We start from the raw sequence: 27,362 nt of genomic DNA on the forward strand, positions 1-27,362 counted from the left end.
TTTCAGGTAGTGTGTGTAACCACTAACAATTGTCTTTATGCCAACAGAAAGGGAAGAAAATAATATAATTCCTAGGTAAAGAAGGAAAGAAATCTAGTCTCTTAAAACCTGAAAGGTATTAAAGTACAAAGTGTCTTCTCCAAACCCTGCACCTTCTTAATTTATTCAGAAAAACACTTAGGGTCTTCCTGTAATTAAACTTGCTTTACCCCTTGCTTGGAAATATTGTTACCTGCCACATCAAGGAGTACTTCAAAGTAGCAGATCGGGACTTCAGCTGAAAAGTACTACACCAGTAAAGTAACATTTGAAATCCAAGAAAGAGAAGTCAAGAATTCCATGACTTGGTGTTTCCATATTCATCAGGAACATAACTGAATTTAATTAAGAGTATATTCATTTGGGACTTGCAAGTCAAGAAAAATATATCTTTATATATTTTGCAAAGTGAACATTCTGAGTCTTCAAAATGTAGGTCGAAATAGTTCTCTAAGTTTGATGTTTTGATAGAAGTGTGGTTTGGAAAAAGATCATCTTAACTTTTTTTTTTAAAGGTCACGAGAAGTATAGAGGCTGAAGGTATGCGCGGGCGAGGTGGGGAGGTGGGTGTGGAGGGAAGAATTAAGAGAGCAGGACGCAGCTCTAGGAACGGTACCTGTCCCAACGTGAGTCTGCACGCCGCTATCGCCTTGCACAGCGCTCCTGGAAAGCTCATCTACAAATTCCGGGATGGGCCAAGGGTGGCAAGACTCCTAAGGAGGAGACAGAACAGAGAAGATCCTGTTCTCGGGAGGCCGGGAACGAGGGGACGGTCCTGATGGGGAAAGTGGTGTCTCCTTCCAAGGCTGCAAACCTCTGCACCTGTTTCCTCCGGTCCCTACTCAGTCAGCCCCAGCCGTAGGGCAAATTGAGTTGGGGTCGACCCGGCAGCCGGAGACCTAAGTTGCCGCGAGGTCCACCCAGGACCCAGGAAGCGACTTTCCCGGGTCTTGCCGGTCGCAGGTTCCTGCCCCCACGTGCGTTGCCTCCACTGCAAACTCCGTCTGACTCAGCCTGTTTGACTCCTCTCCTGCTGCCCTCCGGGCCGGGCTGGGGCTGGGGGAGCGCCGGCTGCGCTGGGGCGGTTGGCAGCGCCGGGACCCTGAGGCCCGACCGTTACAGCGCTCGCTGGCGGGGAGGGGGCGGTAGCGTGTCACGCCTCCCGCCCCAAGCGTGCGCTCCCGCCCCAAGCGTGGGAACTGGCGCCAGGGTTTCCCCGGGGGCGCCCCCCAGCGCACGCCGCTCGCCCAGGGGTTTCCAACCGAGTCTTGCTGGTCCCGGCGGCCCGTTTCCCCGGAGCGCCCGCCGCCTGGCCGCTGGCTCACTCTCCCCGCTGGCTGACCAATCCCCGTTTGGAGTTCAAAATTCCCGCCGCTTCACTTGCTACACCCTCTCCCTCGTTTGTTTTTTGTTTTGTGTTTTAAACTTTCACTCCGGTTAAATTATATTGACCCTAAGCTTTTATCTCAGATGTCCCTCCAAAGGGATTTAACGAGAATCCCGAGCGCCAGCCGCCGCTATCCCCGGAGCTCGCCCGCCCCTCGCCCACGGGAAACGCCCCGGGGCGGGGCGGGAGGACTCCGGTCGGCGGCGGGTGGGGCCGGGCGGAGCTGCCTCCCTCGCGGGGGAGCCCCCGGGCTCGCCTCAGCCCTGCGGCTCCTGCCCTCGGGGCAGCTGCCCGGCGAGTCCGCGGAGCAGCGGCAGGCGGGCGATGGAGACTGGGAGACACTGGGCGAGAGGAGGCGGGGTGGGGGAGGCGGGGAAAGCGCGGGGGCGGAGGCTGGCAGGGGGCGCTGGAGGCAGGAGCCGCCCGAGCGCTCCGAGCGCCCGAGGGTGCAGGAGGCTCTGAAACCGCGGCAGCGCCGCGAGCCTCCGAGGCCCGGGCGGCGGCTGGGCGGGGAGGTGGGGGGTGCTGCCGCCGCCGGGGGCGTCGCCGGCCTCTGCCCCTTTGTTCTCGCGCGCTCCCCCTGGCCGCCCACTCCCCTGCTGTCGCGCGGCGGCGGCTCCTCCCGCCCGAGGCAGTCGGGCTCTGCGCCGGGGGCGGGAGGGGGCGGGGGGAGCGTGCCTGCCGCCGGGAGTGGGGGGCGATGGCGAAGCTCCGGGTGGCTTACGAGTACACGGAAGCCGAGGACAAGAGCATCCGGCTCGGCTTGTTTCTCATCATCTCCGGCGTCGTGTCGCTCTTTATCTTCGGTTTCTGCTGGCTCAGTCCCGCGCTGCAGGATCTGCAAGCCACGGCGGCCAACTGCACGGTGCTGTCGGTGCAGCAGATCGGCGAGGTGTTCGAGTGCACCTTCACCTGTGGCGCCGACTGCAGGGGCACCTCGCAGTACCCCTGCGTCCAGGTCTACGTGAACAACTCCGAGTCCAACTCCAGGGCGCTACTGCACAGCGACGAGCACCAGCTCCTGACCAACCCCAAGGTAAGGACGCCCCGTGAGGGATGCCTCGCTCCTGCGGAGATCTTGAGGTTTGGGGGGAGCATCAGTGTTAGACCCTTCGCGGGGTGGCTCGGAGTATGCTCGCGTTACCAGGAGGCGACGAGGCTTCGCAGGCTATACTCGAACCAGGAGTAAGTACATGGGGGAGCCCCGGGCCCCCCGGTCCTTCAGGCGGATTTGTGCACGGCGACCCGTGCGTGGTGCCCGGAGGCTTTCTTTACACACCTGTCTTGCCTGGTCCCAGATTTTGAGGCCTTGGCCCAGCTTAGGTTAGGGCCCTAGAGGATTGACTTTGGAGAAATGCAAGGAGCCGAAAGTTAACTTTTCCTCCGGTTAAAGCCAGTGCTTAGCGGGGATACACCTACTCCGTCGCATGGTCAAGGTCCGAGCTCCCACTGGCCGCGTCCAGAACTCGTCTTGGGAGGTGCAGGGAGTCTTTTAGCCCCTTGAAAGATGCTAGAGGTTTCCTTGCCTTTTAACTCTAGACAGACGTTTTTAACTTGAGGTCCAAAGATGAACTTTCGTGGGTCGACAAACGACGTGGAATCAAACGCGAAATTCTCCGTAGATCCATTTTGGGCGGGTACGGCGGACTCCTAGATTTCATGAAATAGATTCTCAGAAGGGTCTAGAGGGAGCCTAGTGACTCCCAGACTCTGTGTGTCTAGAAACAATTGGGAGCCACCTAAAACGGTAAAACTTTCTGAAAATAGAAAACCGTCCGTGAAATGTACCGAATATTCCTTCCTTTGCAACTTTTTTCGTTCTCACAAGCAAAAACGAAAAAACCTGGTTAAGACTCGAGGGATGGAGAGCAGAGAGAGGGACGCTCAGAAAACTGTTCCCAGTGGAGAAAAAAACTTATAAAAAGCAGTGTCCTCAGTCTGTGAACTAATTGAGCTTTGTAGTACACCTGATTTTGCAAGAAGGATTTTCTTTCGTTTTTTCTTTCTTCTCTTGGCCTTTTTTGTTCTTCTTGTTGCTTAACTATCAAAGTAAAGATGTGTATCTTCTTTAAAGTTACTGGCATTTTCCCTCTTTGTGAGAGCAGTGCTTGAAGATCAAGCAAGAAAGCTGTCCAGAAGGGAATGAGTCTTGTGTACACAGGAACAACTTTAAGTGTGACAGGATATAATTATATCAATCCAAAAAAAGAATTCTATCTCAATATTTTACAAGTATTTAAAATAAGCTTATCATTTCTCTACAGTAAACCTCTTGTTCTTGTCTCCTAAACAGTAAATTCTTGAATTGGGGAAATTTTAAAAAGGGAATTCCTTTAAAGAAAAATATATGACTTCTCTTAAAAAAGATGCTCTTGCTAACAAAGGAAGAGGACTTTAAAAATGAAGATAATATATAAGCAGTAAATATAGAAGTACAGAATTTAGATAGAGTATAATGTTCAAAGTCTTGAAGAAGCAATAATGTTTCAAAGACAAATGTTGTAAATTAATCTGCTCAACGTTCAGGAATTTTAAAACAAATTGCAGGGTTTTAGAAACATCACTTTTTTCAGGATTAAATCATTAATATAAAAGAAAGGTGTCAAAAAGAAATAGTGATTTAGAAATTATATGGTAGTTCATCATTTTAAAGGTGTTGTTATAACTCGTGAAACATTGCTACTTAGTTTAAGATTGTTGTTCAGGCACTAATAAATTACATACACGTTTTTCAGTCAGTGGCTAATATCTAATCAAGACATTGAGAAGATAGAATTTACTACCTAAAGGCTGCTTCACAATTTCCAGGTAATTTTGAAGGATCTGACAAAGAAAATAAATTGAGATTTAGGACATAGATTTTTAAATTGCTTGGAAGGAGTGGTAATGCTTTATATGTAATCCTAGGATTTGATATTCCTCTCTTTTTGTTGCAAATAATCAGTTTTCTTCCAGTGCCAGTTTGGATCCTGGCAACAATCGTTTTGAAGAAGTATCTGAACAAAATAAGATTTTATAAAGTAAAGTATACAAGAAATGACAGAACTGCAGAAAGATATGTTAATGTTACAGAAAATGATGAACAACATCCCATTCAATTTAGTCAAGGTTTCCTCGGCCAAAGCAGTATATATCTCTTTATCCAAATTATGATTGCACTGTACCATTTATAGAACATAAGTATGTTCTTTTGCAGTCACTTTTTGACTTTTGAGCAATGAAGTGCTCAATTTGGAAATTCTCGTAAGCAATTAGTGATGGAAAAATTCAGCTCAACCAAAATATTGTGCCCGAGTCCAGTATGTAAGCAGAATGTTTCCACAGTGCCTTTGCAATTAGGCAGTACCCACGGCCCGTTGCTGTTGCATCTCGGCTACCCAGACCTTACCTTTTTATTGAAGGCCTGGGTGCCCCACCCATTCTCTTTGTAGAATGTCTAGCTTCCCCACAGTGTCATGGATCCTAATCACCTTCAACTTTCTCTTCTTCATGGCCCACTACCACAAGAAGCCATTTGGGAAATCTCTTTTTAGAAAAAGAGAACAAGGACTTTCTCCCCTCCCTTGAGTTTGCTGCATTAGATACAGTAAAAAGCAGGGAAGGGGAAAGAATATTGCACATATCTAACATCTTAAGCCATAGACTACTAAAGAAGACAGTGTGAATAAATTTGACCTTTGACTAATAATTTCTTTAAAATATCTTGGGCCTCCCTGGTGGCGCAAGTGGTTGAGAGTCCGCCTGCCGATGCAGGGGATGCGGGTTCGTGCCCCGGTCTGGGAGGATCCCATGTGCCGCGGAGCGGCTGGGCCCGTGAGCCATGGCCGCTGGGCCTGCGCGTCCGGAGCCTGTGCTCCGCAGCGGGGGAGGCCACAACAGTGAGAGGCCCGCATACCGCAAAAAGAAAAAAAAAAAAAAGAAAAAAAAAAATAAAATATCTTTAAGTCCTATTCAACTTATGTTTTGAATCATATCCTTGTTTCTAAAGCAATCACCATATTCAGCCATGTAATATAGTACTCAAGTCAGTTATCCTAATTATCAAGTCAAGTCCTAATTATCCACAGGGCAAGGATCTGCTCTTTGAATTGACCGTAGCAAAATCTAAATTTGGGGTCAGCTTCCTCTGGTTACTGTTCTCACCACTGCCTTATCTCTTTGTAACTCGCAGTTGTGTGTGCTAAGAGGTTTGGTTCTCCTCCATGGCCATACATTAGAATCACTGGGGGAACTTTAAAAAGAAATTCTCGGGGGGCTTCCCTGGTGGCGCAGTGGTTGAGAGTCCGCCTGACGATGCAGGGTACACGGGTTCGTGCCCCGGTCCGGGAAGATCCCACATGCCGCGGAGCGGCTAGGCCTTTGAGCCATGGCCGCTGGGCCTGCGCATCCGGAGCCTGTGCTCCGCAACGGGAGAGGCCACGACAGTGAGAGGACCGTGTACCGCAAAAAAATAATAATAAAAATAAAATAAATTCTGGGGAGTTCCCTGGCAATCCAGTGGTTAGGACTCCATGCTTTCACTGCCGAGGGCCCGGTTCAATCCCTGGTTGGGGAACTAAGATTCCACAAGCTGCGTGTCACGGCCAAAAAAAAAAAAAAAAAAAAAGATAAAAAGAAATTCTGATGCCTGGGTCCAGCCTTCACAGATTCAGACTTGGTCTTTGGTGGGTCCTGGGCATTGGTGTTTTTTAAAAAGTTCTACAAGTAATTCTAGTCTGTAGACAGAGTAAAAATAAACACTGGCTTAGAAAATGTCCTCATCTGTTGTGCAAGAAAAATAAAATAAGAACTGAAAAGGTTCATTATGATTAATATTTGTGTGTATGGGTTAAAAGATGTTACTGATGCTACTGAATATAGGGAGTTGGTTTGAAAGCGGGACTCAAATTCTGCAGGAAAAGAAGAGAATCATTTAAAATTAGTTTAATGTAAATGAAATGCACTTGTGCAGTTCCAAACATTTGCTTTTGCCTCATTGATTACATTGGATTGCAAAGAAAAGACGAATTTTTTAAACCAGCCTCTTGTATATGGAACAAGAGAGAGCAGGTGATTAGAGGCAATATGTTTTATTTTTGAGTTTTTTTCTTTCTCTGATATGAAAAACCTAGAAAGAGAGGACAAACGTCTATTTCTAAGAAACCAGTACTACTATAAAAGTAAGAGAAACGCATTCAAGAGAATAAAAACTTAGGTAAGAACTAGAAGAGTCTTCAGGCTTTAAGTATATACCCTGAAATTGGATGTAATGAACGACAGGGAATTGTGGCTTAGTTACCTTCTTGGTTTCCTACACATCCATACTAGTGTGACTCTCCCCGCCAGCACACACACACCTCCTGTGTAGATGGTGTGGTCTGCTAGGGTTAATTTCTGAACTCCATCCTTGAATTAAATGTGCAATACTTTGTGCTCTAGGGAGGTCCATCATATCAAAACTAAGTAATAAAAGGCTCATCTGAATTGTGACAGCTTGTCTATAGTCTTTATTTCTCCATGAAAAACTGGCTTACTATGGTTGTTTTTCCTCTGGTGATGATATGAAGTAATATTGGGGATGTACATAAAATTTAATCCACAAATACTTTTTCAGCATCTATTATGATCAGAGAACTGGGCAAAAAATGGGAGGACATACAAAGATGAGTTCATTCATTTAACAAATATTTATTAATTGCCACTTTGTGCTGTGAGTGTGTTTCCAGGTTCTAGGACTGGAATAGAGATCAGAACAAAGTCTCTGCCCACATGGAGCTTACATTTTAGTGGAGAGTGACAGACAAGAAATAGATTTATAATGTAGTATCATGTAACAATATGTATGCAAAGAAAATTCAAGCAGCATAAAAGTATAGACAGTGATAGAAGGAATGAAGGCTCCTCTTTTGCATAGGATGGTCAGGGAGGGTGGCTCTGATGAAGTGATATTTCCAGAGACCCAAAGAACATGAAAAGATGATCAGTGGCTTAATGATCAGGGACATAAGGGAATGAATCATGTGGCTATCTGGAGAAGGAGTGTTCCACAACAGCAAGTGCAAAGGCTCTGAGGCAAGTGACTGCCAGGCCTGTGTGAGGAACAGTGAGGATGACAGTGAGTAGGCAGAGAACAGTGGGAGATGAGGCTAGGGCCTTATAGAACATTATAAGGACTTTGGATTCTAGGCTAAGCATGATGGTAAGCTATCTGACATTAAGCAGGACTGAAATAGAATCAGACTCAGACTTTTAAAAAATTTAAATGATCCCTCTGGCTGCTGAGATGAGAACAGAATGTGTGTGTGTGTGTGTGTGTGTGCACACACGCGCGCACACACACACATACTGACTTGTGCAAAGGCGAGAGGATCAAAGGCAAGATTGGAAATAGGGAGTCCAATAGGACCAGCGAAAGGTGATGGTGACTTAGATCAGGGAGTAGCATTGATAAGGTCCACTGATGGGTTGGATGTGAGGAATGGGAGAAAAAGGAATCGAGGATGACTACAACGTTTGTGGCAAGCACAGCTGGGGATGGAGGATTATTTTATTAGATAGGAAAACTGGAGGAAGAGTGATTTTGGAGGAGTCTGCATGAAAAGCAAGGGTTCAGTTTTAGATATGCCTAACTGACATACAAGTGAGGATGAATTCTTGAGTTTCTTCCCTCAGGGAGATCATTATCTAACAGAGGAGATAAGATATCAAACAAGGCAAAACCTCAAGTTCTGCTGGGAGGTACAAACAATATGACAGAAACATCTAGAGTGGAATGATTAGGGGAAAAGCTTCCTGGAGAATGAAGCATTTGCCATGAAATTTTGAGAATGAATAGAATTTTTATCTTGGGAGGAAAGGCAAGGAGGAATGAAGAGAACATCAAGGAAGAGAAAAATGCCAGGAGCAAAGCTGTGGAGCTGTGGAGTATGGGCTGTATTGGAGGATCAGCAGGTGAACTGGTGTGGCTGGAACCCAGGGCACAAAGATCAGAGCCCTGTGGGTAAGACAGGAGAGTAAATTGGGACCAGTAATGCAGAGGTCCTTGACAGATAGGATGGGTTTGGTGGACGTTGGGAAGCCATGGTAGGAAGAATAATGCCCGCTACCAAGGACGTCCACACCCTAACCCCCAGAAACTGTGAATATCTTATCTTACACAGCAGAGGGGAATTACGTTTGCAGATGAGTGAAGTTTGCTAATCAGCTGACCTTAAGATAGGGAGATATCCTGGTGGGCCAAGTATAATCACAAGGGTCCTTAAATGTGGAGGAGGAGGTCAGAGGGATGCAATTTGAAGAAGACTCAACTGACTGTTGCCAGCTTTGAATACAGAAGGAGGACACAAGCCAAAGAATACAGGCAGTCCCCTTTTCCAAGGGAGTGGGAAAAGGCAAGAAAATGGATTCTTTCTTAGAGCCTTCAGAAAGGAGTATAGCCCAGCTGGTGTCTTGATATTAGTTCAGTGAGACCCATTTTGGAATTCTGACCTTCAGAATTGTAAGGTAATACATTTGTGTTGTTTTGAGCCACTAAATTTATGCTATAGCAGCAATAGGAAGCTAATACAGAAATCAAGGAAGGCTTTTGAGTAGGTGACTAATATGATAAGATATTTGAAAACTTGGTCAGATAATATCCACTTATATTATAGCTCTTTAGAAACAATCTAATCTGCAGGCTGCTAGGATTTTCCTGTCTGAGATTACTTATCATAATCCTTCCCTGACATCCATTTGTGGATGCTTTTATGAAGATCTCAATTATTTGTAAGAACTCCCAAAATTATGTATCAAACTCTAATTAGAAACTTTTTACTTTTATAAGAGAGATTTGTGATGTTACAATATATTTCAGTTAAAGTTTGGAGGAAAAATGCATATATTTTAACACAAACTTGCCTCAGAATTATAAAGATTTTTACCAGTTGTCAATTTTGTTTATCTAAAATGTATTTGGTACTCATTTATGAATGAAGATGTCAAGTTTTATTTACCTTGGGTTTAAAATTTTTTTCCCGTCTTTAGCAGAATTTCATATTGAGTTCCTAGATAAACAGTACATTTATATTACAATTATCATAAATATTCACAGTAAAATACCGAACAGAATGGTTTTTTTAAAAATTAATTATTTATTTATTTTTGGGTGTGTTGGGTCTTCGTTTCTGTGCGAGGGCTTTCTCTAGTTGCGGCGAGCAGGGGCCACTCTTCATTGCGGTGCATGGGCCTCTCACTATCGTGGCCGCTCTTGTTGTGGAGCACAGGCTCCAGATGCGCAGGCTCAGTAGTTGTGGCTCACAGGCCTAGATGCTCCATGGCATGTGGGATCTTCCCAGACCAGGGCTTGAACCCGTGTCCCCTGCATTGGCAGGCAGATTCTCAACCACTGCGCCACCAGGGAAGCCCCCCAGAATGGTTTTTAATATTACATATGTTTCTTACTATTCCTCATGCTGTGTCTTCGGTATTCTCTAGGTCACATAAATCAATGTGTAAAAATTTGTACTTTTGAGTTTTAGTAATATCCTCTTTTCTTTTAAAATAAACACTGTTATAAAATTGAAAACTGGAATTCCCTGGTGGTCAAGTGGTTAGGACTCGGTGCTTCCACTGCAGGAGGCACAGGTTCAATCCCTGGTCGGGGAACTAAGATCCCACAAGCCATGTGGCATGGCCAAAAGAAAAGGTGGAGGAAACTATGTGCTTATTAAAATATTTAAATTTATGATCATTTTTGTAAATAAACTAATCAAGCAAACTTGTTTCATGTATTTGCTTGGTTGAGTAGCAGAGTCCAGCAGATTGGATCACTAGAAATTCTCTGTATACTGAAGCACATGTGAAGAAATATCCATTCATCTAAATTCTTCTGTGCCATTCATCTAACTGATGCAGTAGACCAAATGGACTTTGAAACCTTATCCAATGTCCAATTTGCTAGTTGTAATCTAACAATACTGCAGCAGCATATATTGATGTTGTATCTCATTAGCAGAAATTAAATCCTAGAAAATTACATTCTAAATCTTAGGAGTTTAATCCAGTTTTTCCTGTGTAATAAATATATTTATACAATTGTCTTTATTGACACAACTTTATTTTAAGATAGTTCTTAAGAATGGAAAACCAGACAATAATACTGCTTAGTGATAGTAAGATCTATTCTGATTATAATTACCTCTGTTTCCTCTGTTACAAGGAGAAAAATGGCAAAAGAAAATCATCTTTATCTCTCTAACACCAGCTTCTATTCTGGAATCTTTTGTTTCTATCAATGGTATCATTATTCTCTGGTATTAATACTTTTTCAATTTTCACTGCCACTATCCTGGTCAAAGATATTATCATTTGCTTTGATTATTATAGTATCTCTTTACTAATCTCCTTATATCTAGTCAATTTCTTCCTCCAAACCAGTGGTTCTCAAAGTGTGAGCAGTGGATGAGAAGCATCAGCATCATCTGTGAACTTGTTAGAAATGCACATTCTCAAGTCCCATCCTAGACCCACTGAATCAGAAATTTCACCCTAATTTCTTATTTAGTGGTTCTGTGTTGAATTCAAGAATTTATACAGTAAAAAAGTATATAACTACCAAGCTAATAAGTGGGGAAAATGAAATAATAGAAAGCAAGCCATTTTAAAAAATGCAATAAAAGAGAGTAAAAAGAATGTAGACAGGTAGAATAAATTTTTTTTAGAAAAGATAGTAGATTTAAACCCAAATTTATAATTATATTAAATATAAATGGACTAACTCTTCCAATTAAAAGGTAGAGATCATAGACTGGAAAACATACAACATACCAATATGAACCCCCAAAAAAATGAAGAAAGAAAAGCTAGAGTACTTGTATTATATGAAATACAGTAGACTTTGAAGCAAAAAAATGTTACTAGAGATAAAAAGGGACATTTTATAATTGTAAAAGTTAATTCAACAAAATATAACAATTCTATATTGGGAAGTACCTAAAAATATAACCTTGAAATAATAAAAACAAAAAAGTTAAAGCAGAAATATGTAGAAATATCTCAAGGGAGAAACATACAAGTCTATCATGATGAGAGATTTTTAACACAACTCTGTTTGTAACTGAGAAACAATCAGACAAAAGCAATATCAACACACATCCAGCAGATTTGAATAACATGTTTAACAACTGACCCAACTGACATATATAAAATAGTATATCCGGTAGCAGCAGAGTGCACATCATTTCAAGTGCATGTATAACCTTTCCCCAAACTGATCACATTCTGGGCCATAAAGAAAGACTTAACAAATTTCATAGCAGTGAAATAATAAAGATTATATCCTCAGTGAAATTAAGCTAGAAATGATTAAATTTTACTGAGAGAATAGAAGATGTGGGAAATTCATCAGGGAAAGAGTGACCTTATGAATAAATGGTGCTTGAGCAATTAGCTCTACGTAAAAAAGAAATAAAATGTGATACATACTTCACACCCATAACAAAAAATTCCAAGTGGAATAAAACCTAAATGTGAAAAGAAAACTATAAAACTTTCAACAGTTGGAATAGGAAAATATCTTTATGACATAAGCCTAAGAAATATTTTCTCAAATAAGGCTTAAATAACAAATGAAAGGAAAAGATTGATACATTTGAACATGTTAAAATGATAATTTCCATATGACTAAAATTATTGTAAACAAAGTAAAAATGTAAGCCACAGACTAGTAGAAGATAATGGTAAAACAAGTAATCAACAAAGGACTATCCAGCCTTTTTGAAAATGTCTACAAATCATTAAGAAAATGACATATGACATAATGGGAAAATCAGTGAAGGTTATGTACAGTCAATTCATGAAAAAACTCAAATGGTCAATAAATGTGAAACAATGCTGTATTCCAATAATCTCAGGGAATGTCAAATGACAACAATAATGGAATACCGTTTCACACCCATCAGATTGGCAAAACTTAATGTTTCATAAGACCAGGTGTTGGTGAGGTTTTGAGAAAATGTTAAATCCTACTGATTGCTGGAAAATTGGTTCAACCACTCAGAAAAATAATCAAACATATCAGTAGTATGTGTAACTGAAGTTCTGCATACCTGACAACCACTGTGACAATCAAGTGAAGTGACAACAATTTCACTTCAAGGAGTTTACCCTAATAAAACTATAACACATATTCAAGGAAGTATATGTGAGGATTTTCATTGCAGAATTGTTTGTAGTAGTGAAAAAGTAGAAACAATCTAATTGAATTTATTAGGATATTGGATGCAGTACTTTATTTATTTTTCTTTTAAAGAGACAGCCTTTATTTTAAGGATTTTTACATTGAAGACTTCAAAAAGTGGTAGGTTTTTAGAACTTATTGACCTGTATTTAAAAGGAACTGTTGACAGAATTTCACCAGAAATAATATGAACAAGTGGGAAAATACAGTTAATACTACTGAAACCTACTAAAATAATTCCAGGACATATGGCTTATCTGACATAATGATACCTCTAAATACTGCCACTGATATGAAACTGACTACTTCTTACTTTTCTAAACACACAGTGGTATAATTAACAATATTCAATCACTTCTGTTCTTTCCTGAATATATAAAAATTAAAATACCAATTAAAAAGCTAATTATTCTTCTCTTTAAATGCTTCTTACAGATAAAATTTCAATATTTTCATTCAATAGTGGTGTGGTTTAAGAGATTTTTCATTCACAAGTCAAACAATCCACCCAAAGGGAACTGATAGTCTGTAGGTTCATAGTGCAAATAAAGAGTTTGGGAATGCAGCAACTGACTTTTCTAAAGTACAAAACGGATAAAATTCTTAGAAGATACATTCAATAAGCTCTACTAAGCAGCTGGCCACAGAACTAGAACATTTGATAATTTTCCTGGTGAATTCAGTGGGACTCCAGATGTTTCCAAACTCAACTTGAACTCTCATCTTCAGCTTTGTATTTTGCTTTTCCAGTTTTGCTAATGACACAAACATGATTCAAATCCCTGAAGTATTCATTATAGTCAAGGGCATATCCTACAACAAACTTGTCTGGAATTTCAAGTCTAACAAAATCTGTTCTATATCCAACACCTCGAGGGATGCTTTTCACCAGCAAGCTTGCAAACTTGACTGTCTTTGGATTATGCTGCTTGACCAAGGAAAGCAAGGTTTGCATTGTTTAGTGTCAATTATATTTTCAACTGTCATGACATTCTTTCCAGTTAAGGTTGAGAGATCATCTCATCTCCACCAATTACTTTTATGTCACCTGTTGACTGGTCATTAGAGTAGCTCTTCAGTCTGATAAAATCTACAGTCATAGGTATAGATCTATCACTATTTCTGTTTCAGTGCTTTGATGTAATCCAGCAGGTCAGCAAAGAATTTAGAGCCCCCCCTTGAGCACACAGAGGGCCACGATGTGATAGCCTTCCATCTCCTTCATCACATCTTGAGCCAGCTGTTCGGTCCTATCCATAATTAGTCCATGAGGAATAAACACCTTTTCCAAATCCTCAGCATAATGATTAGGTCTACAACATAAATCTAGGTCATAACCTGGTGCATCATCACTAATCACAACGCTGGGGCTGCGAGTCACCATAACGGAGCTGGCTGGCGCGGGCTGACGGCAGTCTGCTATTTTTTTAAATTAATTTTTATTGGAGTATAGTTGATTTACAATGTTGTGTTAGTTTCTGCTGTACAGCAAAGTGTGGGCTACTTTAATAGGAACCTCATAACAGTAACCTAAACAAAGGAACTACTAGGTTTTTTTCTTTTGTAAATGTATGAGCTTGTAAGCAGTCTGTGGGGCTGTGCCATTCTGACCTGGAAGGTCATTCAAACACCCAGTTTCTTACTGTCTTGTTGCTCTACCGTCCCTTAACATGGTTTTCCTAACTTCATCACGTCTGCCTTTTAGGCAGTGAGAAGAGTGAAAGAGAAAAATAAAAGGCAGGCAGCTTCCTTTAAAATATATATATATATATATATATATATATTTCAAATATTGTAATATTTGCCCTTTTAACGTGTACAGGTTTTTGGTGTATTCACAAAGTTGTGCAACCATCATTGCTAATTCCAGAATATTTCCATTCCTCCCAAAAGAAATCTCATGCACATTACTACGCATTCCCAATTCCTCCAGCTTGGTCATGATATATAATCCTTTTTATATGTTCCAAGATTTAGTTTGCTAGCATTTTGTTGAAGATTTTTGCATCTATATTCATAAGGTATATTGTTGTGTAGTTTTCTTGTGATATCTTTGTCTGCTTTTGGTATCATAATAACAGAATGAGCTGGGATGTATTACCTCCTCTTCTTTTTTTGGCAGAAGAGTTTATGACTTTGCACCATGGTCAAGTGGGATTTATTTTAGGAATGCAAGGTTGGTTAAACATAATAAAATCAATATAATACAACATATTAATAGAATAAATGACAAAAATCACACGCATGTATATGCAGGAAAAACGTTTGACAAAATCCTTCCTTGACTTAAAAAATCAACAAACTAGGTGTAGAAGGGAATTTCGTCAACCTGATAAAGGGAAACTATGAAAAACCCACAACCAATACCATACTTAATGATGAGAGACTGAAAGTTTTCCCCCTAAGATCAGGAACAAGACAAGGATGTCCGCTCCTGCCACTCGTGTTCGACATTGTACTGTAGGTTTTAGATCAACTAGGCAAGAAAAAGAAACAAAAGATAGCCAGATTGGAAAGGAAGAAATAAAAGTATCTCTATTCACAAATCACATGATCTTGTATTTAGAAACTCCTGGAGAATCCCCTAAAAAAAAAAAAAAAAAAAGCTACTGGACCTAGTAAATTCAGCAAGATTGCAGGATACAAAGTCAACATACAAAAATCAATTATATTTTTGTACACTAGCAATGAACAATCCAAAAGTAAAATTAAGAACACAATTCTATTTACAGTAGCATCAAAATAATCAAATACTTAGGAATACATTTGACAAATTTAACAAAAGAATGTAAGACTTGTACCCTGAAAACTACAAAACACTATTGAAAGAAGTTAAAGAAAAACTAAATAAAGATATCCTTTGTTCATAGATTGGAAGACTGAATATTGTAATGATGGCAACACTCCCCAAATTGATCTATAGATTCATTACAATTCCTATCAAAAACTCAGCTGGATTTTCTTTGTCAGAAATTGACCAGCTAATCCTGAAATTCAGATGAAAGTACAAGGGACCCAGGATAACCAAAACAATCTTGAAAAAGGAGGACAAAATTGGAAGACTCACACTTTCCAATTTTAAAACTTACTAGAAAGCTATAGTAATCAAGACTGTGTGGTACTGGCATAAGGAATAGACTCCAAATCTATGGAATCTATGGGTGTCAAGAGCATTCAACAGAAAAAAAAGTCTTTTTAACCAGTGGTGCTGGAACAACTGTTTATACACATGCAAAGGAGTGAAGTTGGACTTCTACTTCACACCATATACAAAAATTAATTCAAATTGATGAGAGACCTAAATATAAGAGCTAAAACTATAAAGCTCTTAGAAGAGAGCATAGGTGTACATCTTTATGCCTTTGAATTAGGCACAGTTTCTTAACATGAGACAAAAAGCACAAGCAAAGGAAAAATAGGTAATTGGACATAATCAAAATTTTAAAATATTTGTGCTTTGAAGAATACCATCAAGGGGCTTCCCTCGTGGCGCAGTGGTTGAGAGTCCGCCTGCCGATGCAGGGGACACAGGTTCGTGCCCCAGTCCGGGAGGATCCCATATGCCTCGGAGTGGCTGGGCCCATGAGCCATGGCCGCTGAGCCTGCGCATCCGAAGCCTGTGCTCCACAACGGGAGAGGCCACAACAGTGAGAGGCCCGCGTACCGCCAAAAAAACAAAAAACAAAAAAACAATACCATCAAGAAAGTGAAAAGACAAACACAGAATGAGAGGAAATATTTGCACATCTGATAAGGGTTGAATATCCAGGATATATAAAGAACCTTACAGCTCAATAATAACAATAACAAAAAGACAAATAACCCAATTTATAAATAGGCAAAAGTTGGGAACAGATATTTTTCCAAAGAAGGTATACAAGTGGCCAACAAGCACATAAAAATATGTTCAACATCATTAGTCAGTAGGGAAATGCAAATCAAAACCACAATAAGATACCACTTTCAACCCACTAAAGACTATTAAAAAATAAAAGACAATAACAAGTTTTGGGGAGGGTGTGGAGAAATTAGAATCCTCATACATTGTTGGTAAGAATGTAACAGATTTGCAGCTGCTTTGGAAAACAGTTGACTGTTCCTCAAAAAGTTAAACAGAATTACATATGACCCAGCAACTCCATTCCTAGGTATATACCCGAAAGAAATGAAAACACATGTCCACACAAAAACTTGTACATAACTATTTGTGGTAGCATTATTTATAATAGCCAAAATGTGGAAATAAATCAAACGTCCATCAACTGACAAATGGACAAATAAAATGTGCTATATCCATGCAAGGAATTTTATTTGGCTATAAGAAAGAATGAAGTGTTGATACATGCTACAACATGATTGAAAAAATGCCAAGTGTGAGAAGTCAGCCACAGAAGATCACTTATTATACAATTCCATTTACATGAAATGTCTAGAGTAGGGAAATCTATAGGATGATTGGGAATGATAGCTAAAGGGTACATATATGGTGTTTTCTTGGGGTGACAGAAACATTCTAAAATTGATTGTGGCAGTGGTACACCTCTGTGAATCCACTTAAAAATATTGAATTATACACTTTAAAGGGGTGAATTGAATGGCATGTCAGTTATATTTCAGTAAAGCTCTTACCAAAAAATAATGTTGATGGGAGATTTACTTTGCAAATTTGGCATTTCAAATAACTTGTAAAGAGGTTAAAACTTCCCTACTATTTGGAAAAATATGTACTTTAAAATATTAATTTTCCAAATAAAATTTATTTGCAAAATACTCAAAAATTATTTAGAAAATATTTAGTTAAAAGAAAATTATAATTTTGATGGACTACATTTTTTTTTTTGCGGTACGCGGGCCTCTCACTGTTGTGGCCTCTCCCGTTGCGGTGCACAGGAGCCGGATGCGCAGGCTCAGCGGCCATGGCTCACGGGCCCAGCCACTCCGTGGCATGTGGGATCCTCCTGGACCGGGGCACGAACCCGTATCCCCTGCATCGGCAGGCGGACTCTCAACCACTGCACCACCAAGGAAACCCCTGGACTACATTTTTAATGTACAAAAATAAACTATGAAAGTACTAAAAATATAGATGAATATTTATATAATTTGGGCAGTGGGCAAAGCCTTTCTAAGGCTAACAAGAGCAAAAATCATAAAAGAATACACTCATTTATTTAATGACATAGTAAGAAAAAACTTAACATATATATGTGTGTATATATATATATATATATATATATATATATATTTTTTTTTTTTTTTTTGCGGTACGCAGGCCTGTCACTGTTGTGGCCTCTCCCATTGTGGAGCACAGGCTCCGCGCGCAGGCTCAGTGGCCATGGCTCACGGGCCCAGCCACTCCACGGCATGTGGGATCTTCCTGGGCCGGGGCATGAACCCGTGTCCCCTGCATCAGCAGGTGGACTCTCAACCACTGCGCCACCAGGGAAGCCCTTAATGTATATTTTTTAAAAAACATTAAAATTGAAAGAAAAATGACAAATTTGGGAGAATATTTGCACCATGGTAGAGCAATAATTCAAAACATTATGTGAAGCTGTCTTAGCAATAAATGATCATCTCTTCTGTATAAGACTAGGTGTGATGGTTAATTTTCTGTGTCAATTTGACTAGAGCTAAGGGATGCGCAGATAGCTGGTAAAACGTTATTTCTGTAATGAGAGAAATCCCAGAAATGTTACTTTAAAATAAATGCTCTGTGGAGCACACAGGGCACGACTAGAGAATACAGCTGAGAGGATCTAGATGAAGCTACCGACTTGAGAAAACCACAGTGTGTTGTACTTTTATACCTGCCTCACCCATACCAGTTTACGTTGCCACAGTACTGAAGGAATGGAAAGCCTCTTCTACGGTTTGTGTTCCAGGGACCACCTTAGGTTTCACTAATTGTGTTCAGGGCAGAGCTGCACACATAGCAGACCTTTAGAAGCTGCCTGGTAGAGTGGGAAAGGCTGCAGTGTTGAAATCGAGGTACCTCCACCTGAATCTAGGTGTGCACCTTTGGGCCAATCACTCAGCCTTTTTTCTTAAGCAATCCCTCAATTTTCTTTTTCTTTTTTTTTAAATTTATTTATTTTATTTTTGACTGCATTGGGTCTTCGTTGCTGCGAGCGGGCTTTCGCTAGTTGCAGCGAGCAGGGGCTACTCTTTGTTGCAGTGCGTGGGCTTCTCATCGCGGTGGCCTCTCTTGTTATGGAGCACGGACTCTAGGCGCACGGGCTTCAGCAGTTGTGGCACGCAGGCTCAGTAGTTGTGGCGCATGGGCTTAGTTGCTCTGCAGCATGTGGGATCTTCCTGGACCAGGGCTCGAACCCGTATCCCCTGCATTGGCAGGCAGATTCCCAACCACTGCGCCACCAGGTAAGCCCCCAATCACTCAACCTCTTGATCCTCAGTTTCTTCACAGACTGAGGATTATTGATAATACAGGTTATAGATAATATATGGATAAATGTGATCCAAGAAGGTATAATTGATTAATACTTGTGGAATAAATAAACCTTGGCATTTGCATTTTTAAATAATTACTGAGGCATCAAGTAGGGAAAATTTCATGGACAAGGAAAGAGTTTAGGGACTTTGTCACAAACTTTGTAATATGGAGACAACAGCTTAGTTTCTGGTATCTCAATATTTCCAACTCTCCATTCCTTAATCTTCATAGCTAGTAGGAAAATATCTACTTGTACAAATCTTCTACAGGTTGCATTATTTTAAAATATCTGTAGAATCATTAATTCAACAGATGTTTATGGAGGACCTGCATGTGGCAGGCACACTATTCTAGGTTCTGGGGATGCAGTGGTAAAAGAAATCCCTGCTGGGTTGGAGCTTACTTTCTGTGTAGTTGTCGGAGGGCTTTACACGGTACTGGGGGCGGGTGTGTGTGTGTGTGTGTGTGTGTGTGTGAGCATGTGCATGCACTTACTGCTTAGTTCCGAGGTGACATCCACCTCCTCCATCCACTGAGCTTTCTTTCTCCCATGCCCATGTGAGGTACTGAATGTCTGTTTTCTTCTGGTTGATGTCAAGCACCTTGCCCTTCAGTTTTTTTCAAAAGATACTTATTTGATTTTGCAGAGCCGCTAGGTGGAAAATTAACAACACAAATTTATGGCATTAAAATTTTGCAGAGCTTCAAAATTTCCATTGGAGGGAGTTCCCTGGTGGCCTAGTGGTTAGGATTCTGGACTTTCGCTGCCATGGCCCCGGTTCAATCCCTGGTCAGTGAGCTGAGATTGAGATCCCACAAGAGGAGCAGCACGGCAAAAAAATTTTTTTAATAAATTCCCATTGGAGATTTATTGAGCATGTTCAGGGAATGCAGAATTCTTTTTCAGAAAGATAAGTTCAGATATGAATACTCAGCAAGTTTAGTTACCAAAGAAATGCTCTCCAAAAACACAAAATTAGAAACAAGAATGAGGGAATAACTGTAAATATAGGAAAAGTTAAAATAAGTTCAAGTGAATACTTTGATCAAATACAATGCCAGTAAATTTGAAACCATAGGATGATATGGTAATTCTCTAGGATAATACAAACTTCCAAACTAAAACAATCTAATAGTGATTAAAAAAACAACAAAAAAAAGACGAATTACCACAGAGGAAATGGAGAAAGTTCTCACTCAATAGAACCACTATTGGGAGTTCTCTGTCCCAATCCCTTTTGGCATCCAGAAACAACCGTATTTAACTATTTTTGTTTTCTGTTTTTCCTAGTATTTACCTCCAAGTTTCTAAACAGTAAGCTCTGTGATGTATATATTTTATTTTTTTGTTTTTTGTTTGTTTTTATTGGAGTATAGTTGCTTTACACTGCTGTGTCAGTTTGATATATATTTTTTAGACACAATTGCCTGCCTATGATTGAATCTGAGGATTTAGCTTTCTTACACCATCTCATTTTTCCTCCCTTCATCCTTTAAAAATCATAATTTTTGGCTAAATTAGCATTGAGGGCTTAACTTATTTTAACTATGTATTGTTCGTTTTTATTGCAAGCTTTTTTTTTTTTTTTTTTTTTTTTTTTGCGGCATGCGGGCCTCCCACTGCTGTGGCCTCTTCCGCTGTGGAGCACAGACTCCGGATGCGCAGGCTCAGCGGCCATGGCTCACGGGCCCAGCCGCTCCGCGGCATGCGGGATTCTCCCAGACCGGGGCACGAACCCGTGTCCCCTGCATTGGTAGGCGGACTCTCAACCACTGCGCCACCAGGGAAGCCCTATTGCAACTTTTTATGTTCTTTGAGCTGATAATCATCCTCTTATAATATTTTCTTACTTCCTTGTATACCTTTCTCTTACTTTAACAAAATTCTCCCACAGAATTGTAAAACTCCTTTGCACTGTTTTTCATATACTTATTCATTATTTGTAACTGTTTCATTCTACTTTTTTCTCTCTTAAAAAAACTTTCCAGGCATAACTTTTCTGAACTCCTTCAGGCTACTGTCCCAAATCGAACTGGTTGCACCTTAAGCCTGCTCTGTCTCTCCTCTGTTAGGTACTCTGTTTCCTTGACCCCATGCCTTCCTCTTTATACCTTTGCTTTGGTGGAGTACATCCTCAAGTAGCTTCCTGAGAAAGGGTGCATGGGAAGTATACCTTTTGGATCTTATGTATTGTTCAGAGTTCTGTTTCTGAGGCTTTAACATACTCTAATCTGTTTACTCAAAGTGCAATTTATTTGTAATCTAGTGCCCATAAATCAGTGTAGGTCTGTACCTCCAACATCATGCCTTTCAAGAGAAATAAACAATCAGGAGTTCTGCTCAAAGTTATGCTCAAACTGAGCTCAAATTTTTTCATCCATCAAAACTGGTCATAGGCTTCAGGTACTCCCTAGCACACGGCAGAGTACTCCTGGAGGTATGTATGTCTTGGTATGAGAAAAACAAGCCCACGTTAACAACTGCACATTAGGACAAGTTGGGGAAAGCCACAGTACAAAAGAGAAGGTGCGTTGGGAATGCGAGCCATTTTCTTGTGAATCTTATTTGCCTGCAGGACCTGCTTTAGCCCTGAAAACCCCACCTATATGTCTCAGTGGGTCAAATAGCCCAGTATACAATGGATAACATGGTGACTGGGTGTCCCATGTTCAGGAGTTCAGTAACAAACCAAGGGTTTCTCAAAAGGAGGATAGTGATTTGTCAAAGAAAGCATGAGTTTGATTTATGCTATCAGAGCTCTCTACAGGCTCCATCTATCCCTCCAATCTGGCACAGACCCCTTGGATACCATTGGAGGCCCTGGGCCACAGAAGTCAATCAAGAGAGCTTTCTGTAGCCTGGAGTGCCTGGAGGGAGTTCTCCTGCTCTGGCTGCCACTGAAAGCTGGCAGGTAAATGGGTTACTCAGTAAGGGGTCAGAAGAGCAATCCCAAATGTGGGTAAATGTTTCCTCCAAAGTATAAAGGATCCATCAAGCATTGTGCCTCTTTTTTAGTTTTAAGGAATGAAAGGTACAGCAATCTGTCTTTCACTTTGAAGGGGATATCCAGAAGTTCCCTGTGCCATGAGACCCCCAGAAGCATCACTGAAATAACAGGCCGCTGCATTTCCCACCCTCTGGCACACCTGTACTTTACCAAGGAATCTAGGGCAGTTTGTACTCCCTGATTTCTGATCAGCATGATCTCATCAATGTACAGACAGTATGATGTTTTGTGAGAGGGCGACGGGTCAAGGTCCCTGCACACTAGAGCATGATGTCCAGAGAGAGTTGAGGTAGACCTGAGTAAGACAGTAGTCTACACCGTCTCTGCCAGATAAAAGCAAACTCTCTCTGGTGCTTTCTGTCGAGGATGGAGAAGATAGCATTTGTCAGATCAGTCACCATAGAAGAGGCTCTGGAGGTAAGTTTCATTGCTCCAATAAAGAGACTGTATCTGAAACAGCAACTGAAGGTAGAGTTACCACTGATTCTATTAACAATACAGTCATTCTCCAAGACTTGTAAGTCTTCTTCAAGAGCCAGATAGGCAAGTTAAACATTAATGTGGTAGGAATCCCCACTCCTGTAATCTCTGTGACTTCCCTAGGGATGCAGTAGTGGTTTACTATTTGAGGAGGAAGGAGGTAGTTTCAGTCATCCACCATAATAGCCTTATCTCCATGGGTAAAGGAAGTCAAGGTAGAAATTACGACCAGTATACGACCAGACCAAGCATGTGTAGTGCATCTGTACATTTAGAATATCAACCACAGGAGAGTTCATGGACTCACTGGACCCTCTTTTTTTAAAAATTTATTTATTTTATTTATTTATTTTTGGCTGCGTTGGGACTTCATTGCTGCGTGTGGGCTTTCACTAGTTGCAGCGAGCGGGGGCTACTCTTCGTTGCGGTGCGCGGGCTTCTCACTGCGGTGACTTCTCTTCTTGCGGAGCATGGGCTCTAGACGCGTGGGCTTCAGTAGTTGTGGCACACAGGCTCAGTAGTTGTGGCTCGTGGGCTCTAGAGCACAGGCTCAGTAGTTGTGGCACACAGGCTTAGTTGCTCCGCAGCATGTGGGATCTTCCTGGACCAGGGCTTGAACCCGTGTCGCCTGCATTGGTGGGCGGATTCTTAACCACTGCGCCACCAGGGAAGCCCCACTGGACCCATTGTGGCATCAACTTAGGTCAAAACTCCGTTTTCCCCTGACCCCATGAGCTCGCATTCTGAGCACAGTCATACTTAGTGTCCCCAGGGATTAGGGTTAGCGCAGAGCCAGTGTCTAATAATACTCTAAATGGCTGCCCTTTCCCCACTGCACAGCTACTCTTGTAAATGTTTGCATGTTCTCTTGGGAAAGGGTAGGAGAAGATTTTTTTTTTTTTTTTGCGGTATGCGGGCCTCTCACTGCTGTGGCCTCTCCCGTTGCGGAGCACAGGCTCCGGACGCACAGGCTCAATGGCCATGGCTCACGGGCACAGCCGCTCCGCGGCATGTGGGATCCTCCCGGACCGGGGCACGAACCCGTGTCCCCTGCATCGGCAGGCAGACTCTCAACCACTGCGCCACCAGGGAAGCCCCAGGAAAAGATTTTTAATAGGCATTATTTTAGGTGCTGCCACAGGTCTTTTTCAAGGATAAGCAGCCTTGCCTTCATTCAAGGAGCTTTAGCTCTGGGGACTGGGTAAGGAGTCCTGTCTTATATCATGGTGACTCACTGGACTCCACTTCATCAAACCTCAGGTTTTTTCCGGTATGTAGATCAAGGAGAACCTTAAAGGTTTTCCACATTTTTAGTCCTAGGGGTCCTATGATCTCTTAGTCACTGTCAAAAATTATCATTGATGGATGAAATCATTTTTATTATGCTCACAAATTCTGCAGGTCATAAATACAGACAGGGCACAATGGGGACAGTTTATCTCTGCCCTATGATGTCTGAGGTCCTTGTAGAATACTCAAAGGCTGGAGGCTAGAATCATCTGAAGGCTCATTTACTCTCATATCAGAGAGTTGATGTTGGCTGTTGACTGGGGGGCCTTGGTTCCTCTCCACACAGGCCTTTCCATGTGATCTCTCTGCATTGGCTACTTTGGGCTTCCTTACAGCATAGTGTCAGAATTCCAAGGGCACGCATTCCCAAGAGAGAGATTCAAGCAGAAGCTATGTCCTCTTTTCTGATTTAGCCTTAGAAGTCACATAGCATCACATTCTCTGTAATCACAGGCTCATCCATGTTCTAGGGAAGGGAAACCCACACCCCTGAATAGAGGAGTGTCAATGTCACATTGTAAGAGCATGTAAAGTAGGATGGATATTGGTGCAGCCATCTTTGGAAAATACATTCTGCCACAAATAGGAAACATCAATTTTTCATCACCCCCATCTATCAATCCTGGTTCTAGGGACTATGGACAGGGCTTGCTGGTTTCATTCATGCAGAAATGATGTTGTAATATTTCATTAAAAAATATATATATATATACACATATACACACATTATGAGCCTATCTGAAGGCATGCATGAGCATTTAAGATGTTTTGTTTCATTTCTGTGTTCTGTGTGGTTGTAAGAGGATTGGCCATCTCCTCAAGGATTTTAAATGTTCATCATAAGCCATTGAACAAATTTTTACATGTACTGCCATGCTTAATAACTATTGAGCTTCTTCCAGATTAAAACTTCTAGTTTTGGTCTGACTTCTATTTAGATTAGACCTCTATTTTTGGCAAAGACACTGTATTTTTATTTTCCAACTCTAGAGCTGAATGAACTACTTTCTCTTGAAAGTGGAATGTTGTTCCAAACTTTTCTCAGTTTTAATAATATCACCAACTTTAGCAGTCTACTTGAATCCAGAAGTTAAATGAATAATGTTACATTACAAAAGTGCAGATGTAATACCAACACATAGTAATACATTCTAACTAAAGGAGCGTTGGGGGTGGGTGGGAATACTCTGCTGGAGGTATTGAGCAGCTTTTCACAGGAGCATGCAAGGACAGAGGAACAATTCTTCATGAGTAGTAGTTCAGATAATTTGGGCATTTTCCAATGCCATCTCCCATGCCCCTCTCCTTCAAGCACATTAGATGATTCAGTCTTTCTGGAACATCCATCACATTCCATTTATTCTTGGACTGTCACCTTCCCAACCCATTCTCTGAGAAGCAAAGTCCTGTTCAGCCTTAAAGACACAATCATGACACCTCTTTTGTGAAGCCTTCTCTTATTCCACCCCTACCCTCCCGAAGCCAAAATGTTTGCTTCCTCTTTTGCAGTCACAAAGCACTTTGTGCATATGCTACTATTACTGCGCTACACGCACCTGGGAGGGGAGGAAGAAGAGGGGTCGGGAGTAACATCTAATCTTTGTATCCTGTACTCAGCAATTGAGAATGCTTTATTGGGGCTTCCCTGGTGGTGCAGTGGTTAAGAATCCGCCTGCCAGTACAGGGGACATGGGTTCGAGCCCTGGTCCGGGAAGATCCCACATGCTGCGGAGCAGCTAAGCCTGTGTGCCACAACTACTGAGCCTGCTCTCTAGAGCCCATGAGCCACAACTACTGAGCCCACGTGCCACAACTACTGAAGCCCGTGCGCCTAGAGCCCATGCCCTGCAACAAGAGAAGCCACTGCAGTGAGAAGCCCATGAACCTCAACGAAGTGTAGCCCCTGCTCGCCACTAGAGAAAACCCACGTGCAGTAACGGAGAGCCAGCATAGCCATAAATAAATAAATGCAGGTTCCTAGTCCTACTGAATCAGTCTCAGGAGGGTGGGTCTTTTTGACACAGTCAGTGGTCTGTGGACCATACTTTGATGAACACTGTTTTAGGCTGGGCACCTCTCTGTACCTGCCCAGCCTGCTCTCTGAAGAGCTAATTTAGCATCTCCTATTCTTAGTTAGCCTTACTTTTCACATTTTCTAAGCCATGTATTTGACCTTCAAATTCTTCCATAAGAGTATTTCCATTTAGCTTTCAGATATGGGTGTACATTCTGGAACCAACTGCCCTAGAATTTTTTAGCCGACATATAATTTCGTGTTTGTTCAATTAACCTACATTCATAAGGAATGCATGTGTGTGTGTGCGCACATGCATGTTTGCACACAATTAATGAAGTCATGAGGCATGTGAAATAGTGTGTGGTTTATAAATGATTCAGTTATACTTTTTATTCCACAGTGCTTTTCTCTTTTTTCTTTTTCTTTCTTTTTGGCTATGTGGCTTGCAGGATCTTAGTTCCCCAACCAGGGATTAAACCCGGGCCCTGGCAGTGAAATTGCCAAATCCTAACCACTAGACCACCAGGGAACTCCCCTTTTTTCTTTTTCTTTTTTTAGTGCTTTTCTGATTATATGTTTATATTGTCAGAAATGTCACTAATATTATAAATCATAGCTGACACAGAGATGTCTTACAGGATTTCAGAAAATGGAGGATTATGGTATAAAATATAATCAATCCTGTGTTCCAGTATATAATGTTTTAAGAATTCATTTTCTATAAGTGGAACCAATTATCTAGTTAATTACAGGGCCAATGCTGGTCCAAAAAAAAAAAGAAAGAAAAGAATTCATTTTCTAACCAATAATTTACTTTGGAAAGTATCGAATCCACTAAACCCATTCCAGTATTATATCTTTCAATACTACCCTCCCTAACCAAGTCAAGTCAAGAAAGAAACTGGAACCAAAAAGTTTCTTCATTTCTCTTTCTTAGGTAATGCCTATCATAGAATCTGGCCCCCAGTGTTTAAATAGGCCACGTGTCTTGTGCAATGGTTTTTTTAAATGACTCAGTAAGGGAAGAAAGTGAATTTTGCCTACTCTGCCCACATGATTGAAATGCAATCCTCAAGACACATCACAAAGAACCCACTCAAGTAGTGTTCTATTAAAATGTAAATTCATTGTGGTAGGCTGAAAAAGAATACTGTTACAAATCTTGATAAACCCTAAAATGATATAATGGAAAATAAGTGATAATACATATGTAATCAAATATTCCACATCAAGTAATGATAGTTTTTCCTTTAATAAACTCACTGGAAGTCTTTATGTTAATATACTCAGAATAGCCCACTGGATCCCCTCAACTTCCTTCATGAATGCAAAAGTCAAATTTTCTTTCTAAAAGGTAGGCACTCAACATATTTTTTCACATGCTTCTTTTTCTCCTGACTTTTTTTTTTTTTTTTTTTTTTTTTTCTTTTTGCGGTATGCGGGCCTCTCACTGTTGTGGCCTCTCCCGTTGCAGAGCACAGGCTCCGGAT

The 27,362-nt window shown here is 41.3% G+C and overlaps 1 protein-coding gene and 1 pseudogene across 2 annotated transcripts in view; one reads left to right on the plus strand and one right to left on the minus strand.

The window, feature by feature from the left end:
* Positions 1 to 1,851: 1,851 nt before the first annotated feature.
* The window catches only part of KCNMB4 (potassium calcium-activated channel subfamily M regulatory beta subunit 4), a 72,118-nt gene continuing 46,607 nt past the window's right edge, over positions 1,852 to 27,362 (plus strand). The window contains exon 1 of the mRNA XM_082635453.1: positions 1,852 to 2,462. Within this exon, the coding sequence (XP_082491579.1) occupies positions 2,127 to 2,462 (336 nt within the window). The 5' untranslated portion in view covers positions 1,852 to 2,126. The remainder of the gene's footprint in view (positions 2,463 to 27,362) is intronic.
* LOC309811795 (hypoxanthine-guanine phosphoribosyltransferase-like) lies at positions 13,142 to 14,007 on the minus strand (annotated as a pseudogene). Its single transcript has one exon. The product of its transcript is annotated as a hypoxanthine-guanine phosphoribosyltransferase-like (transcript).

The sequence above is a fragment of the Mesoplodon mirus genome (assembly GCF_964341445.2).
Source record: "Mesoplodon mirus genome assembly, chromosome: 11".
NCBI lineage: Eukaryota > Metazoa > Chordata > Mammalia > Artiodactyla > Ziphiidae > Mesoplodon > Mesoplodon mirus.